Here is a 19013-nt window from a genome sequence, read left to right on the forward strand (position 1 = left end):
ATGAAAGTGAATGGAATCAAAACACAGTACAAAATACACAGTGGCACAGCCAACATAAGCATATGGGAGTTAGCGTCTCCGCGAAATGCAAAGCAATAAATTCTTAAGCACTGTGTATGATATGGAAATCTGGTATTTCTAGATTCCTGAATTAATACATCATTTTTTATAGCTTATACATATAGATCCACTCTGTTAGAATGAGAATGAGAGAGAAAGAGAGGGGTTTGTATAGTGTGCCTTCGACATAGCTGTGATGATTTGAGAGATTACCAAGACTACTTGAGAGGTCCCACCAAATATGCTCTCCTTCCCTCCCTCCCTCCCTGCCTCGGAGTGTGTGCCTGTGTGTCTCTATGGGTAACAACGATGGCAAAAACTGCTGTAAAAGAAATGTAGTGCAACAGCTGGGGAGGAACGAGAGAGAGAGGGGGGAAAGGAGAGAGAGATATTTCATGACCCTATTTTTTTTTTAAATGGATAGATGTTGGTTCTTTATGCTATTAGCTTTGTCACCTGTTGTGAATAGATTAGAAGAGGTTAGATGAAACGTTAATGTAATAATCCACAACATTTTCATATAAGTAAATGTCTGTCCCATTGGTACAACACAATATTGATTCCACCTATACCCAGTTCATGAAAGCTTTTACATTTGCTGTCCTAAACACCTGGTGTCTGGTAGGACTTTCCCGGGAAAAAATCCTCTGGCTCACAGGAAGTGATGCGTTTTACATTTCCAGCAGCAGCAACAGCGGCTTGTTTGGAATAAGAAGAAGAATAATAATAAGAACTAGGTAGTTAGCATGAGCAGCGATAGCCTCCATGGCTGAACAGACAAAAGAAAAGAGAAACTCAAACTGCATCAACAGAAACTCCAAACCCCGCCCACACTGTTTGATTGACAGGTGAGTGACCTGACAAGTAGTGGCAGTAACAGTAGGAAACAGTCTTATTGAGCAAGACGATGTGCAAATATAGGAAAGGTGACAAATTGTGAATTGTAAAATTATGAAAAATATCTATATGCAGTATAGCAATATACAACAATATAGGGAATATAGGGTATACAGGATGTGCTTGCTCCGATTCACCGGTATGTCAGTATGGCAATGGGAGAGAGGGAGGGAGAGAGAGAGAGAGAGAGAGAGAGAGAGAGAGAGAGAGAGGGGAAGGACAAGGGGTTTTCTCATTTCCTTTGTCAGTAAATCTCCCTTCCTGTTGCTGGCCTCTCTCTCTCTCTCTCTCTCTCTCTCTCTCTCTCCCTCCCCTTGTATTTTCCTTTTTCCCTTTTTATCCGTATCCTTCCCTCCCTCTCTCCTCTCCCCATTTCTCTTTATCCTCTCCATTATTCTTCCTCCCTCTCTCTCTTTTCCACTCTTCCACCCCCTTCATCTTTTTTAATATCCTCGCGCCTCCTGTCCGTCTGACCTGCCTTCCCCTCCCTCCCTCGTCCTTTCCTGCCTCTCTCATCTCTCCTTCTTTTTGTCGTTTGTTTTCTTTTCTCTCTCTTTCTGTCTGCGTTCTGGGGGGGGGGGAAGCAGAGATGAAAATAGAGATATTATTAGTCAGCTTTTTAACTTCCCCTTTGACACCATAATACTTTTATAGACACTTTTTTTCCCGCCAAGCCCTAAACTGTTGTCACCAAACTTCTCGTGTCACACACACACACACACACACACACACACACACACACACACACACACACACACACACAGAAAGGTACATTCTCTCTCTCTCTCTCTCTCTCTCTCTCTCTCTCTCTCTCTCACACACACACACACACACACCTCCCAGCATATTAAAAACCCGAAACCACACCCCAGCTCCAGCCCACCCACGCGCGTTCACAGCAGCCGGAGCGCAGTGACCGCGCATTTCTAACTAACTTTTTTTTTTTTTGGACTACTAGTAGGATCCCAGGCTGCCGTTTTGTCACGTTTGGAAGCTACTTGCATCACTCTTTCTCTCTTTTTTTCCTCCTTTCCCTCTCTATATTTTTTTTTACACACTCACACACACACACGTCTGGGACGCCACACACAGCTTTGTGTTTCCTTCTCGGTAAAAAAATCCGGTGAGTAGATTTTATATATTTAGTTTGCATATCGTTTGAATCCTGCACAGAACTTTCTATATGAACTTCATGCCACATTCAAACACTATAATATTCCTATAGAGACTTATATTTTTATATCCTATGTTTATTCCTATAGTGATTCATGGTGCGTCTCAACCGTATTTACTGCTGTGGTATTTAATATTCCTATAATATTCCTTAAGGATTTGTTGTGATATCTGTCATTCACATTTATGATATGGATATATTATAGGATGATTGATCATACAGTAGGTTATTCTGCTGCCGTGTTTCCCCCTCGTAGGAGGTGTGGGTATTTTTACACAGATCATAACTTCTGCTGAGTGGCTCCAAGTTTCGGACGTTGGAAATGAAAGGGGCGTTGTCAGCCGCCCGTGTGTGTGCGTGTGTGTGTGTATGTGTGTGTGTGGGTGTGAGAGAGAGAGAGAGAGAGAGAGAGAGAGTTGCTGCGGACTGCTCTAATGAAAAATTACTTTAATATTCCTATAGGCACTAATAGTGTGTCTATGGTACTCAATAGTGATCTTATAGTACTTTATATGGCATCACTATGATGTTCCTATAATATTACTATAGTTCCTTATAATATGTCTGTGGTATTCAGTAGTGACCTTAGTACTTCATGGTACTTTATAGTACTTAATATAGTACTTTATTTGTTTTATCTCTTATAATATCGCTATAGTATTCCTATAGTATTCCTCCAGAGACTTATACTTTTGCTGTTATATTTGTATAGTATCCTTCTATAGTTCATTTTGTAAGGCTGTCATTGAACTGCACTTATAGGTACAGACAGTGAGTGAAAGCTATATTAAGTTTACTATGTACTGGTGTAATACTGGGGCTGAATGTTATTGCTGCTGCCTTGCAATAGTCACAGGCTAAATCTTGGCATGTTAGTTTCCTTGAAGCAGACACCAAATCTCCTAGCAGTGTGTTAGGTTACTGCCTCCTCTCACGAAGGACGCCCCCCTGTGTTTGAATATGGGAATAACTTAGTGCAGTGTCTGGTGACAGGGGATTGGGAATTGAAGCCTGCTGGCCCGGTGTGGCTAGTATTTTTCAGACTGGGCTAGCCAGCCAGAATGAGGAATGAATGGAGGCTGATGGAGAATGTTTTTGGAATGAAAGCCCCTATAGATGCTGACAGCAAAACACACACACACACACACACACATGGAGAGAGAAAATTGAGGAGAGACTCTGAAGGTCAGCACACACACCCATCTCATTTCATCATATCAGTTGTGAAACCAGATTAAATTTGGACCCTCCATGTTGCAACATCGTCTAGGAAACTGCTGCTGAACAGAAAAGTGCAAATTCAAGAAAAGATCCACCCAAAAAACAGATTTCACACACATTGTTCCTATGATTATGGTTGTCTATATTTGTATCCATGAGGAACTCTCCCAAAGCCTGAAATGACACTTGCTTGCATGTAAAAGGTCAAACACATATTTTATTCCATTCGCTGTTAATGGAGAGTTTCCAGAGAGTCTCTTGATGACATTACAGATATTCTTGGCTTTCTACTTCTCTTTTCTTCTCTTCTCTTCTCTTGTCTTCTCTTCTCTTCTCTTCTCTTCTCTTCTCTTCTCTTCTCTTCTCTTCTCTCCTCTTCTCCTCTCCTCTCCTCTCCTCTGTCATTTCCAGTCTGTCCATGTGAGACAGCAATGGCATCTGCCTCCAATGAGAGAAGGAGCAACAGTGTATGTTATGTGTGAAAGGCTGTTTCATGTGTGTGTGTGTGTGTGTGTGTGTGAGTGTGTAGTATCTGTTTGTAATGAGTAGGGTGTCCATGTGTATCATGTTTGTTGTGTTTTGTATATGTGTGTGTCTGTCTGTCTGTCTGTCTGTCTGTGTGTGTTTGCACATTTATTGTGTGTGTGTGAATGAAGTACAGATGTGAGACACCGCAGGAAGCTGTTACTACTGTGGAGCGCGAGCACACACACACACACACACACACTGACACCCCATTGACCAAAAAATTGACACCCACTCTTAAATAATTGGTGACATAAAAGTAGAAATGATTTTTGGCATATAAGTGAAACACATTGAACATCATCTTAAGACCTTTTCCTACAAGAAATGTTGTGTTTTTTCAAGAATCATGTGTATATTAAATATTAAATGATGAATTTCAAGTTTCCCAAATTTCGTCAAAATGGACATATAGCATTTCGGAGCAAAATTGAGAACCTTCAGTTGATAGGTCACCATAGTTGTAATAGCAGCTACTCTAAAATTGAATTACCAGTTCGCTTTATTAGAGTTCAGAAGTTCTCATATTTTACTAATCTATTTTCCTCACTTTTACACACAACTCCAAACCCCTCAAACCCTCGTGTTCTTCTCACTTCTCGCTCTTCTTCCAGTCTTCCTATCTGATGGAGCTGGTCAGGAGAATCCCTGCATGGGACCTTGTCAGCTTATATATCTCCGCTGGGCTGGCTGGTGGTTTTATGATTTCCCATGGGTTCAGTGGTAAATTGTTGGTTCTGATTATGAAAATTCCTGTAGGAGGACTGAGTTATTTTCATTTTTCAGGACATGAGAAAAAACTGTACAATGGGTTTTGAATGGGTTTCATCGAACATGCAAATATACTGTACATACATACAAAGGAACATGTGAACTTATAGTTAAAGCAAGCAAGTAGCCAGCTGAACGAATGCATGAAAATATGAATTACCAACATTTCAGTTACAAATTCTGCACACAACACATTTGTTAGAAACTTCCATCCAAACTAGCTGACAGGTCCGTCTGTTCATATGCTGTTTTAGGGGGAGGGGAACATGCAGCGGCTCCGTGGCGCAATGGATAGCGCATTGGACTTCTAGGCAGAGCGGAGAGATTCAAAGGTTGTGGGTTCGAGTCCCACCGGAGTCGAGTTTTTAGGCCGGGAACGTCCCGTAACTGAAAGGTCACAGGTTGGATCCATTCAGTAGAACAGTCCCAGGCAGTAGGGAGAGAGAGGTGTGTGATATCCAATAGGAAGAGGATCAGTCAGGGGGGGGGTGTAACAAGGCGCTGACAGATGAAAACTATTATTGAACCAGTGGGAAGTGATGGAGAGAGGTGTAGAAGAAGATGGATGGATAGATGGATGTGAGGATAGACAGATGCAAGGAAGGAGATGTAAGTGTGTTGAGAGATAACTGGAACGCTGTCTCCTCTCTTTACCTCCCTGTGCGGTGTTCCCTCACTCCTCGCTGCCATGTGGGAGTCATTACTCAGCGCTGTCACCCAAGGAATGCGTGTGAAAACACACACACACACACACACACACACACACACACACACACACACCTAAAAGCCACGGTAGCGTTCAACATGAAAGAATTCGTGTGTCCGAGGGAAGTCTTTAAACTCAGCAGGAAAAACGGCTGTGTGTGTGTGTGTGTCCATTTTTCAGGTCTCCACTGAGGGAAGTGTTTAGGCACACACACACACACTCACACACACGCACACACACCCACACACACACACGTGCCATACCCCTATCCAAGAATGTAGGCTTCATCCTACAGAACAATGTCTGCAGTGTGATGTCTCCATTCTCTCCTATAGGGCACAGCAAAACTCAACATAGCTAAAATATTTCATTTGGAAGCCACAAGGCAGCCAGTCTTCTACAGCTTAATGTGAACATGTGCTGATGCCATCAGCAGTGGTGGTGGCACTGTTGGATTTACCGTAAACCTTCTAATAAATGCACCAGTGGTATCAGCGGTGGTGGGGGCACTGGTGGATGTTGGAGTTTCCGTAAAACTTCTAATAAACACACCGGGGCCATTGGTAGCGGTGGTGGCACTGGTGGATTTTGGAGTTACCATAAAACTTCTAATAAACGCACCGGTGCCATCGGCAGTGGTGGCACTGGTAAATTTTGGAGTTACCGTAAAACTACTAATAAAGACACCTGTGCCATCAGCGGTGGTGGTGGCACAGGTGTGGTTTTGGATTACTGTAAAACTTCTAATAAAAGCACCAGATCCATCAGTGGTGGTGGCACTGGTGGATTTTGGAGTTACCATAAAACTCCTAATAAATGCGCCAGTGCCATCAGCAGCGGTTGTTGGATTTAATGTTGAAATAGACGATTTTGCCCAGATACCAATACAATATTTTACCATATCTATGCATTCATAGTCAGTATTATTTACAGTTGCCATTTCCAATTAATGTACAGATCAAGTAATTGCTGGTCTGTCTAACAGCTGAGCCCGTATTAGCTTGACAGTACAAAGCTTGAGAAAACAAAGAGCAGCAACAATATAAAAGAAACTTAACAGAAGTAAAAGTGACAGTGACATAATAGACAGTGGAAAGCCAATATAAAATAGGTCATTTGCTCCAGTGAGAGATAGTTATTACTTTATAATCGAATCAAGACATACCCATCATTATAAACAGGCTTTTTTAGACAGGAGAGTGGACTTTTATTTGTAATTTAGAGACAAAATAGGGAAAGTCCAGGTGGGATCTGATCCTGGGTCAGTGGGTTCGGGGATTTAATCACCGGACTGCCTCTGGACACCAAAACTCTTTTCTTACATAGTTGCTGCCCTGCTGCTGCCCCATTACTACACATAATACGTCCTCATCTACACTAATGCCTGTGACTCTGCTTAATTGGGGCTGAAATCCTGCTGTGAATCATTCCTCTGCATGAGTTTCCATGTTGGCTAATACTTCTTCTTCTCTTTCGGGTCCAATTAGACCTAAGATGGTTTGACCCAGAGCATGGATTCACCAGAGGACGCTTTTTTTTTTTTAGATACCATGGAATGCAGGGAGCTGTGTGTGTTATCTTTGAATTTTGGTAGCCAGCCAATTGGTGTTTTTGTCTGTAAGAACGCCTGCTGTGGATCCATACTGTACAGGGATTCAACCACATGTATTTTTAATTCTGAAACTGTCGGGTAATAGGTGGGGAACTCCGTGTTCACTGGGATGAGTGCTCAAACAGTCATGTGTATGTGTGTGTGTGTGTGTGTGTGTGTGTGTGTGCTCTTTCCTAAACAAAGCTTTGTTTGGTCACTGGCGTCGCTCCAGGGAAGATCTGCCTTTTGTGTTTTCTCTAAAAATAAGCCTTCAATGGCTATTGTTGTTGTGTACACACACACACACACACACACACATTAGAAGCCTGCCGTACAGGGTGTAAGGTTTCTGCAGTGTTCTGACACTGTGGGTTTGGGGGATGGGGTTTGTTTTGGCAGTAACATGTTTAGAGGAGTTCTCCTGAACTTTGACTCAAACTAAAAAAAGGACGTTTCCTTTTAAAATCATGTATCAGTGTTTCATTGACTCAGTGACTCAGAGTGATTTCCAATGTGTATCCAAGAGAAAAGGTTCTGGGAAAAGAGGAAATGTCGCATTTCACTCTCAGCTGTTGGACCTAATAAGGGGCCAGAGGGCTCGACTGGAAGCTATCTTGCCTCTTCTCTTCCTCGATCCGTATTTTCCATGGAGAGAGAGAGAGAGAGAGACAGAGAGAGAGAGAGAAAGAGAGAGAGATGGCGAGACTGAGAGAGAGATGGAGAAAATGAGATTCAGAGGCCCAGTTAAGTCTGTGGCTTTGTGTTTTATGAAAAGGGTAAAAAAAAAAAAAGTACAACATTAAAAGTCAGCATTTTCCACCAGGCAAGGGAACTGGTCGGTACACGCACACACACACACACAGACACACACATACACACACACACACACACTGAGTCCCCCAGCCTCCTATTATAAGGCTGAGTGGAGAGGAGGAATGGCAGTGTTTCTGCCTGTTTGTCAGTCTGTGTGTCAGGCTAGGTAGCTGGAGTCTGGCAGGGACCAACACTGGATGTTGGGAAGAAAGGGAAGAACCTGACTAGTATTAGAGTTACTACACAATTGCAGCCGGTCTATACGTCTGCCTGTGTATCTGTCATCCACCCACCCCCTGTACTAAGTCATCAAAAATCCAAACCTTTGATATCTGATGGCTTGGTCAGCTAGGAATGTGGAGTTTCATTCAAACAAATGGTGAATACATTCCCAAACCTGAATCTTGTCAGTGGTGGTAAAAGTACTCAGATCCTTTACTTAAGTCAAAGCAACAATACCATAATGGAAAAATACTTCATTAAAAGTCCTTCATTCAAAAATGTACTTAAGTAAAAGTAAAGGAGTATTAGCAGTAACATGTACTTATGTATCAAAAGTAAAAGTCCTCAATCTTTCAGAGTGTTAAATTATTGAAGCATTAACTTGTAAGAAGTAGTTTAATGTTGTTGGATCTAACTGCTCCATATACTTCTTTGGAGTTTAAACTAACAATGCATCATGTTTTATTATGAGCTTATTGTATGTTTTGCATGTAAAACCTTATTCTTCAAAGTAACTAGTAACTGTCAGATAAATGCAGTGGAAGAAAAAGTACAATATTTCCCTCTGAAATGTAGTAGAAAGTCTCACAAATTGGAAATACTCAAGTAAAGTGCCAGTACCTCAAAACTGTACTTATAAGTACAGTACTTGAGTAAATGTACTTACTTTCCACCTCTGAATCTTGTCAGTTTCCTCATCCAAGACAGAGGCAGCAACCAGTAGATGACTTTCGCTCGTGCTATTTTGCATCCCTAATTCAATTCAGCCTGATGCTTAGAGGGGATGCAAAATGGCAGTTGAACACAAAGGGGAACTGCGTCAAGGGAAAACAAAACGTACGATATTTTGCATACAGTGCCATGGCATGGAAGCATAGGGCTGCTGCCTTGGAAAAAACCACACAACGTTTTGGTGAGTTGAAAACTTTCCGCGGACATTTTAATGTGTTGAGTGTTGAAACCTGATAAAACCCGCATTGTATAGTTCCATAAAACATCAGCATCACTCAGAAAAATAACATACTTTTTGCAGATACTATAAATTTTTTAGTAGACTGACTCCCATCTGTTGTTTACCCCACCATCATACCTACCAGTCCTACTGGTTTATCCACTATACTAGCCAAGGTTGATTAGATGAGTGCAACTGTAATCCAGATTGTATTCGTTTATTAATGAGAGTGATGAATCATGAATATATGATTATCACAAACTGGGATGGTGAAGGCTATAGCTGCTTCTTTTATGATTGACGCACCACAGCTGTCACCTAATGTGGGAGATAGCCCTTGGTGTGTGTGTGTGTGTGTGTGTGTGTGTGTGCATATGTCTATTATGATAGCTAAGGTGTGTGTATCTGTGAAATATCCGTGTTATGCATACCAGGCCAGCAGGGCTTATGTATATGCTATGCATGTGGTTATGATTGTGCTCTGTGTGTGTGTGTGTGTGTGTGTGTGTGTGTGTGTGTGTGTGTGTGTGTGTGCGTGTGCAGCTGTCGTCTGGTGTCAGAGGTGAGTATCAGTGATTTCACACTTCGCTCTCAGCGGCCGAGCGAAACTTCTGCAATGCAACACCGTTCCCAAGGTTCCCTGGGGAATACGGGGCGTCCACAATTAGGTTACTGTGCGTGTGCGTGTGTGTGTGTGTGTGTGTTGAGTCGGGGCGGGTGTGTGTGTGACAAAGAGAGAGCAGGGAGAGAGAGAGAGAGAGTGAATGAGACATAGAAAGAAAGAGAGAGAGAGAGAACATGAGAGCATTATCTTTATGAACAAGTGTTTTGCGCTTTACTCCCAATAAATTAATACAGCATTACTCATACTCATTTCAAAAGTATTACTATACTTACCATTACTGATCATATTACTTTTCCATTGCACCCCCAAAAATGACAATCATCTTTCTGATTGACAAAATCAACTGAAAAGATAATGATGATAAATTGTAATCGTTTTGCTTGATCATAGTTTTTTGGATAATTCTCCTTCTATCTGATATTTAGAGGCGATAATAAAAGTAATGATTTTTTTTTTTTACTGTTAACGGCAGTGTCAACAACACACACATATGACAACAAGTTATGGAACGGCTTATATTAGAAGGGTCTGTCACTGTTTTTAAATCACAATTGAAAACATACTCTTTAAAAATCATTTTTTCTCTTTCTCTGTTTATTGTTATTTCTTTACTTCTTTTTTATTTATTTGATGTCATTGTTTTAATCTTTTGGTGTTCAGCATGTTGTAAGTTTGCTAAAAAAAAAGTGCTATATAAATAGAATTACTATTAAAATTATTATTACAAGCACAATGGGGCATGCACTTACTGTACACACACACACACACACACATACACACTACATATACTGTATGTATCTCTTCTATGTCAGTTACCATCAGGGTTTTATGTCTGCAGTCTGCATCGTTTGGATGAAATATTTTCTCTCTCTCTCTCTCTCTCTCTCTTTACGTTTTAGCCCTCCGGTAGAGGTTTGTACTTTTTTTTTTCGTGAACACGGCGTTCTTTGGCAGGCTGGGAGGTGTGTATGTGTTTGTTTGTGTGTGTGGTGTGTGTTTTTGTTTTTCTCTCCTCCTTCCTTTCCCTCCAGTGGGGTTCCCTTCTCTCTCTCTCTCTCTCTCCACCTCCGTCCCCTCCCTCGGTCCTCCCCTCCTCTCCTCTCGCCGAGACGGGGAGGCAGCTGCGGACGGAATCAGATCCAGCTGTGTGTGTGTGTGTGTGTGTGTGTGTGTCTGGGAGATTATTTACTTGGCTGCTCCAAAGAATGTTCCTACTGTATATAAAAGAGGTGGCTCTCCATAGATCGCCACAAATGTAAATTCAAAATGATGCATTCTGGTTACCGGGAAAAAGTAGGAAATTCCACATTACTCGTTACTTTTAGTATACTACTACTACTACTACTATTATATTACTTATTAGTTTACTCCTTTACATTACTTTTGCATTACAAACTACAACGATTGTGCTGCTTGTGTTCATTGGGCTAATAAATATTGCAGACTAAACCCACATAACCAGCAGAAGTCTAAATAACAACAGACACTAAATCTTTCTTTAAAGGTTTTTAATAAAGATAGAGCCTGCAGCATTGCATTCCGACATTCTGGGTCTTATTTACTACTTTGTTGACTCGTTCATGCGCGCTCGACTCGTAATCCTGATATTTCCGACGTGACTTGAAGGCATCTTTTGATAGATATTACACCAGTAAAGAGGTTAAGGAATGAAACAACCAGTCTGTTAGATCGGTAACTCTGTGATTACTGAAACTGGAACAGTAATGCCTTACTTTACTCCGTTACAGAAAAAAGTAACATGATTAGCCCAAAACTGATTGGCCACTGCAGGAATGCAGTTTTTATGAAATGTTATGATTGGCTGATTGAGTGGGATTTTACACAACTGTGAAACTACAACAGTCATGCCTCCATCGTGCTGTTACCACCCCAAATAATAAAACGTTTGTGTCCCACATGTCCACTCCATGCAGAAATATCCTGGACACGCCACTGTATATTCAAACATACTGTAGCATCCCTATTGTATGAGTTGTATGTGGAGCTATAGGCCTGCATTGTATTCTTTATGGTAATAACTTGTTTGCTGCTGGACATTTTTTTGCGATATGATATGCAGGCTTACACTTATTGACCAATTTCAGCCGCCATCTATGAATTTTCTCTTACATTCAAGGGTAAAATCAAGTGTGTTTCAAGGGGAAAAGGGAAAATGCCACTTCATAGTTTAATGCAGCTTCTTTCTCAGATCACTAAGCTGGAAAGGCAGCTACTGTTTACTCTTCTATCTAAACCCCATGTATCATGAATCAAAGTGTATAGCTTACTTTTGATGTCTTCTCCCCCCCCCCCTTTTCTATTCATCCCCCACCCCAGACAGGGGCTGGCCTATCCCCTGGCACACCCCACAGCCAAATGTTACACACACACACACACACACACACACACATACACAAAATCTGTGGGCTGCTTCCTGTCGGCGGGGAGAGGCTGTTTTTACTGTGACTCCATTTTGGCGGAGAGGGCTAATTCCTCTGCTGTCTGGCTGTGTGTGTGTGTGTGTGTGTGTGTGTGTGTGTGTGTGTCTGCACACATGCTTTTAAACGTGTTTGTGTCTTTGCCTACTCAGCTTCTAAGTGTGCACATTGTTGAGAGTATAGGCATTATGTTAAGTCAGTGAAACCAGAATCATGTGCATCTATGTGTGTGTGTGTGTGCGTGTGTGTGTATGTGCACGTGCTCATATGTGTTACCCTTCACATAGGGTGTTTAGGGTGAGTTTGAAGTGTGCAGTATGCACAGAGAACAGGGAGTAGCAGTAGTATCAGAGTCGAGATATTCACTCAGCCTTTTAAATTTTGCTATAAAACATTTCTCAACACACACAAGTCTTTTGTTGCAAAGAATATTCTTGTTTTCAGAATTCTGTCAGATGTGATCGTGGGTAACAGCATGAATGTGAAGCAGGACGGTGCTGACAAAGCGTCTCACATGCTGAGCAAAACCCTTTCCCGGATAAACAAAAAGTTGAAAGACAAAAAGAAGAGCGATTTCCGGCTGCGTTTGGTATTTTGCAACCATTTTCCCCCTCAAGACACTTCATGGTGGAGAATATAAACAAAGAAGAACAAACAGAAAGAGAGACTTGCACACAAATGAAAAAAAGGGGGGACTGTTTCAGAAGTTCATGATGTAGATAGACCTTTATGAACCATTTATGAAAATTGCATAAAAAACGCATCTGTGGGCCTTTTAAAAAGCTCTGCATGCATCATAACCTATATATATTTTTGCATATACAAAGGCTGACTATCAGAGTACAGGTGGCCTCAAAGATATAAACAGTCAACTCTCTCATTCTCTCATTAAGTCTAGCCTCAGGCCTTCAATCACTGTACAGTAAATACTACACTCCCACTTACTGTGCACACACAGACTCACACACACACACGCAGTATATATATATACTGTATATATATATACAGGTATGTGTGGCATGAAGGCACACATATAGACACAACACACACACCTTTAAATCCCAGTAGCGTTTTCAGTAATTTGAGGCATGAGTTTCATACTCTAAATATTTCTCAGGCTATATCATTATCCCAGCATTTTTTTCACAGTTGTTTGGACATATTTTTGGTAATTGGTTGCAGATGTAACAGATTAGTGCATGTGAACTGCCGATACAGCATTTCCTCCCCCAGCACCCACGGTTATTACACATCGCTGTGGAGATAAAGTTTGCATTCCTAATAGAGAGGTTGTGAAAAAACATGACATGTCCAACCAACGCATTTGACATCAAGGATGCACATTGGTAGCAATTGTCAAAGTCCTCCCATGCTGCATTTATCCTGCATTAGTACTGCAGGATTTTTTAAACCGTTTTGGGGCAATGGTGCAGCAGCAGTGCAGCCAGAATGTTAAAGTTTACATGTGGTATTAAAGCATTACATCTATGTGCCGCTGCCAACAGATTCCTTTCATGTGAGAAACCTCGTTCCGCCCCTGACCATCAGCCTGCAAACCAGCCTGTCCGACGACCAGCCAGCCATCATCCAGCAAGACGGTCAGCCAACAAAACAGACTGACAGACAGCCATACAGCCAGACTGACAATCAGCCAGCCAGAGAGACAGACAGCCTGCAAGAGAGCTAACTGCCCCCGACAACCAGCCCACAACCAGTCAGACTGACAGACCGACAGAAGGGCAGCCATGTTGATCGTCTTAGCCTTCATCATCCTCTTCCACGTGGCTTCAGCCATCCTCCTCTTCGTTGCCACCATACACAATGTGAGTAAAACTCGTGGGACCAAGTAAGAATGAAACCTGCACATAGACAGACTCTACCCTGTAAAACTTTAGGTGGTTTCAGAATGCTGAAATGCTTTAGAACTGACTCACATTACAGGTCAATGTGATGACTTTTTTGTGGTAAAACATTTTGTTTCGGGAAACATTTGCCTTTCCAAGCTCCAATGAAATCATCAACATTAACATGAGGGGCTTCTAGCCAATTCTGAGCGTGGTGTTCTGGATAATTCACCATAATACTACATCCTGGCCTGGGTCATAATCCTTTACAAGTGATGCGTTTTATGTTACATCAGGTACTATGTTAGGAGACGACAGAGGTGTGACCGAGTCAACTTCGCTCGAGTCCCAAGTCAGTCTCAAGTCTTGAGGTACAAGTCTCAAGTCTCAAGTCTAAATGTAGATTACCAAGTCAAGTCCAAGTCAAGTCCATGTCATTAATGTCAAGTCTCAAGTCTAAATGTAGAACAGCAAGTCAAGTCAGAACAAATCAAGAGTCCAGTATCAATTTAATATCTTAAAGAAAACTAAATATCTAGGACTCAATGCAATATGGTTTTAATAGGATAAAAACTTGGTAAGAGCATCATGAGTTTGATTTCTATAATCAGTTTCAACTTCAATAAATTCAGTCATTCCATACAAATTCAGAAAACAGAATTTAAATTCAGTCGTCTGCTGGAACAAATCTCATCACTTCCAATCGAAGTCATTTACACAAACACAAGATCTCAAGTCAAGACTTTAGAAACCTTTTCAAGTCATCAAAGTACAAGTCAAAGTCAAGTCCCAAGTCACCAGAACCCAAGTCAAGTCCCAAGTCTTCTCTTCGTGCTTCAAGTCAAGTCTCAAGCTATTAAAACTGTGACTTGAGTCTGACTCGAGTCCAAGTCATGCGACTTGAGTCCCCACCTCTGGTAGACGCTAACGCTAACTACCGTGTCACGTTAGCATCGTAGCTGTATTAGCCTGTTAGCTTTTGCGAGTAGTATTCTACAGCGGCAGACACAGTGTTTTACCCCAAGTATCTTACAGCATTGTGAGTGTTTCTGTGTACAGTTTTATCCCAAGCAGCATACAGTGTCGTGAGTTTTTACGTGATCAGTACGCACTTGTTTGTTGTCTGACGTCAAAAGTCAAAAGTGCGACAGCAGTAAAGTGCGGTTGCGAATTCTGACCAGAGTAGCTGCTGACGTGCCAAGTTATCACATCGAGCTTTAAGTATTGAGGTCGTTTTTCCAGCTGCCTGTAGCCAACCGTCTGTCTCTCTGTCCCTCTGTCCCTGCTGTAGGCGTGGTGGGTGGTGACGCCACCAGGAGGCGCTGTCATCTACTCTGACCTGTGGTACTCCTGCAACGTCACCTGCTACCCTGTAGAGAGGAGCCATACTGCTGATGCAGGTATCACAGTGTATGAGTATGTGTGTGTATGTCTGTGTGTGTGTGTGTGTATGTATGCATAATGCTTCCTACTCTCTCTCTCTCCCCAGCCTATCTGCAGGCGGTCCAGGCTACTATGATCCTGGCCACCATTTTGTGTTGCGTCGGCTTCTTTGTCTTCATCCTTCAGCTCTTCAGGCTGAAACAGGGAGAGAGATTTGTCTTCACCGCGATCATCCAGCTACTGTCCTGTGAGTACTACACACACACACACACACACACACACACACACACACACACACACACACAATCTTGAGTCCTAGTCTAAGTGTTAAGCTGAAGCTATTTTACTTCCCTTATCACAATACACCAGTAAGTCCTGGGCTAAAATTCTGTTGTCAACCCTGTCAACTTGGAGTTAACCAGGTTCCAGAGCAGGATCTGCTAGTCCGGGCCATGGGTCAAGGTTAGCCCACTTTGGCATGTGGCACTGCGACATCATTGGGCTAAAATCTCAGTTTAGTCCAAGGCTTCAAAAGGTCTAGAGCAGTGGTTCTCAACGTGGGGTCCGGGGACCACCGGGGGTCCTTGAGGGGGTTCCAGGGGGTCCCCAGCAAATTGATGAATTGTTAAACTTCAGCATTATTTCATTTACAAGAAGTTAACACAATTAGAGAATGTAGAAGAATGGTTGTTTTGATCATAGTTTCACTGTTATCTCTCTACCTACAATACAGATAGTCATGGAATTCTGGACAAAATCATATCTAGCAATAAAAATATTCTCAGATTTGGGTCAGAGAGATACAATCTCATCAAATGGGGGTCTGTGGCTCTAATGTGGACTAAATTAAGGGTCCTTGATATGAAAAAGGTTGAGAATCACTGGTCTAGAGCACAGCTGGTTGTGAGCTGTGTGAACTACACTTATAGCTACATTAGGCAATTTCATACTTTAGCGACCCCAAGTGGCAGCATATGATAAGTGGTTGCATTTTTGAAAGTTTGAAGGACTTCATTACCCAGAAATCATGTAACTTATGTCAGTAACCTGTGCATACCTTGGAACTAAATGTCTTCTTCTCAGTGCCTGGTGAGATGGTGGGGGAAAAAAAAATTTGCAACAGGTTTAGCCATGGTTGAGTCCGGTTTTCTCTGGATAGAGTGCTCGCTCACTGCTGTTTAGTAATTTTGGTTTCTGCTCTTAAGTTTTGATTTGTGAGCGGAGAAGATTTCTGGCCAATGATACCAGACACCAGAAATCAATCTACTAATCTGTCTCTGTTGTTGTTGTCTCTCTCTACCTTCATCTTCATATCCATCTCCATCTTGCCCATGTGTAACCTCCCTCCTCCTCCTCTCTCCTCCTCCCCAGCTCTGTGCGTGATGGTGGCGGCGTCCATCTACACGGCTCAGAAGGACACCTTCCACGTGGGCAGTATTAAGGCCGGCTCCTTCGGCTCCTCCTACATCCTGGCCTGGGTCAGCTTCCCCATGACTCTCGTCAGCGGCCTCATGTACCTGGTGCTCAGGAAACGCAAATAGACGGGACGGGGCTCCATGTAAACGCGCGCAGATATTCCCATACTGTATATGACTAGGCACACTTGGACACTCAAGCACGCGCACATGCACACACATAAGACACACATGCATACATGCACGCATTCTCTCACACACATGCACAACGCTGCCACCTAGTGCGAACGTAAGGCAATTGCGTAACCGCTGAAGCCAAATCGACCAGCCAATCCAAATCCAACATTTTTTTAAAGGTTGTTTTAGATTATCCAGTAGAAATGAAGATGGGCGCTTATACCAAAAATCCACTAGTCTCAAATCTCAGGTTCAGAACCAGACAAAACACCACCGAAACATTCAGCAACACACTTGGGCCCACCTTGCACACTCAAAACCCCGTTCACTGCAGTCCCGAACCACCTCACCCTTCCTCTTAAACCCCTCAGCCACTACATGGGACATAAGCTCCGTTCCAACCAACTGATCTGTCTCCTCTCCTTGCCTCCTTGTCTCCTGCTTCCTTCCAACTCCACTCATCGGGACATGTCCTAAATCATTGATCACAAAGGAAAGAGGTGAAGGAGGCAAGGCGGGGGGATGCGTCTTATTGGGACGCAGCCCCCGGACTTTCCGACGGGTCCATACGTTTTTTTTTTTTTGTGAAGCTATAGTCAAAGGAATTTATTTTGTACATATTCGCTTTGTATGTATAGTTCAGGTAAATGCCAAAAAAGCATATGTCTAAGACTGAAATACTAAAATGATTAAAAAATATACACAATCTTATGTTAACCGTAGCATACTGGAAGTGTAGTGAAGCAGTAGTGGAGATATGATATGTAGGACTTTAACCCTTTGTTTGTGTTTTTATCATGTTACTGACGCTCGTGTTTCGACGGTGAAAAAGGAACCAATGCTGTGCTGTGACGTTTGGGATTTGAAAAGAAGACGTAGAACCGTGTAAACTTGAAATCAGAACGAAAAACACCTTTTTTTTCTTGTTATGATGATCATATTGTGTTCAAGGCCTCACTGAAAAGCGATGAAAGCTATTTATTGTTTGAAACCACTGTAGCGAAGTGTGTTTTTCTTAGGGTCCTATCGATTCTAAAGCTTTGTGTATGAAGTAGTTTTGAAGTTTTGAAGTTTTGCCGTAGCTTTTCCCTTCTGTGGCCAAGCAACTGTTCCTTTGGTCCGTTACTGAAACAACTCCAAAACTCTTTTGCACATGCGTTCCTGGATTTGACAGCAATGCATTTATCTTATTTCTAGAGTTATCTGCCACCAATTTGCAGAGTTACTTCTCAACTCTTGAGCTTTCTGCCTCAATTTGGAAGATCTGTTTGGGCTTCACAACCACCTAGGACAGGGGAAACTATTGTTGTTTTTCTTGATGGGGGTTTTGAGGCTAAAACAGTTTCTAGGTAACAAATAAGTGTAAAGAAGTGTTCAAGTGTTCAGTTCAGCTATGCGCTTATAGCCAACAGTGTACTGGGTTGTTTTGTGATAGGAGTAGAGTCACGTTGGGCATTGGCAAAGGACCACAGAGCCGGTTAAATGATCCGCTTACCGATAAAAGATTTAGGGAAAAGAAAATGGAAGTGAAGCTTTTGCTCTGCTATCTCAAGATGATACTTGAAAATGATCAAAACAACACATTGGAGGCCAAGGATGTGACCGTTGCTGAGAGAGAGTCCCTCCGATTTTGTTAAGTCGTCTTCTCAAGAGAGTCTCGCCAATTAAGAATCCTCGACTTTTTCGCATGTACATGTTTTTGTCTTTCAACTGATCCCCTTAGCTTATATTGAGATCCTAAAGTAAACAATTACAATAGGCAGGTGAAGGAGATATGGTGTTTATTATACATTTGTGTACAGTTTTGATGTATTTGGTTCCAATCAGACCAATATTAAATTTTTAACGCTTCACATCGTTTCTGTACAAATTCTGTCGCAGAAATTAAACACTACACCAATCATTATTTGTAAGAGTTGACTTATTATTAGAGTAGACTGTTGACTTGAGTTGGAAATGTTTTGCATTATGGTTGTGATATTTTTTTCCCGTAGTGAAGAATTAGATAGTTTAGTTTATTGTAGACTTAAATAAATACCATGGGATCATACTGGCTCCTAACCATTCAAGCTAAAGCCAAACATATGAATTTTTGAAGCCAAAACTGTATTTGTGGTGATTTGTTTTTTAAACTCATTTCTTGCCGTTGAAATGTTTGTAATGCTTAATGAAGTATTAATTCCATATCGATTGAGTGAG

At 42.0% G+C, this 19013-nt stretch overlaps 1 protein-coding gene and 1 non-coding gene across 2 annotated transcripts; both read left to right on the forward strand.

Moving 5' to 3' along the window:
* The first annotated feature begins 1903 nt into the window (after window positions 1–1903).
* Window positions 1904–18667, forward strand: emp2 (epithelial membrane protein 2). The gene is made up of 5 exons (XM_071542132.1): window positions 1904–2080; window positions 13501–13818; window positions 15131–15239; window positions 15329–15469; window positions 16594–18667. Exons 2-5 carry the CDS (start codon window positions 13741–13743, stop codon window positions 16761–16763), a joined length of 498 nt encoding a protein of 165 aa, XP_071398233.1. The 5' UTR covers window positions 1904–2080; window positions 13501–13740; the 3' UTR covers window positions 16764–18667.
* trnar-ucu (transfer RNA arginine (anticodon UCU)) lies at window positions 4922–5008 on the forward strand. The gene is given in 2 exon segments: window positions 4922–4958; window positions 4973–5008. It is a non-coding gene; the product is annotated as a tRNA-Arg (tRNA).
* Window positions 18668–19013: the final 346 nt, after the last annotated feature.

Source organism: Centroberyx affinis, unplaced genomic scaffold (genome assembly GCF_046629955.1).
Source record: "Centroberyx affinis isolate AG114_WGS23_722 - 3 ecotype Tasmania unplaced genomic scaffold, CSIRO-AGI_Caff_v1 ptg004020l_1, whole genome shotgun sequence".
NCBI classification, from domain to species: Eukaryota; Metazoa; Chordata; class Actinopteri; order Beryciformes; family Berycidae; genus Centroberyx; species Centroberyx affinis.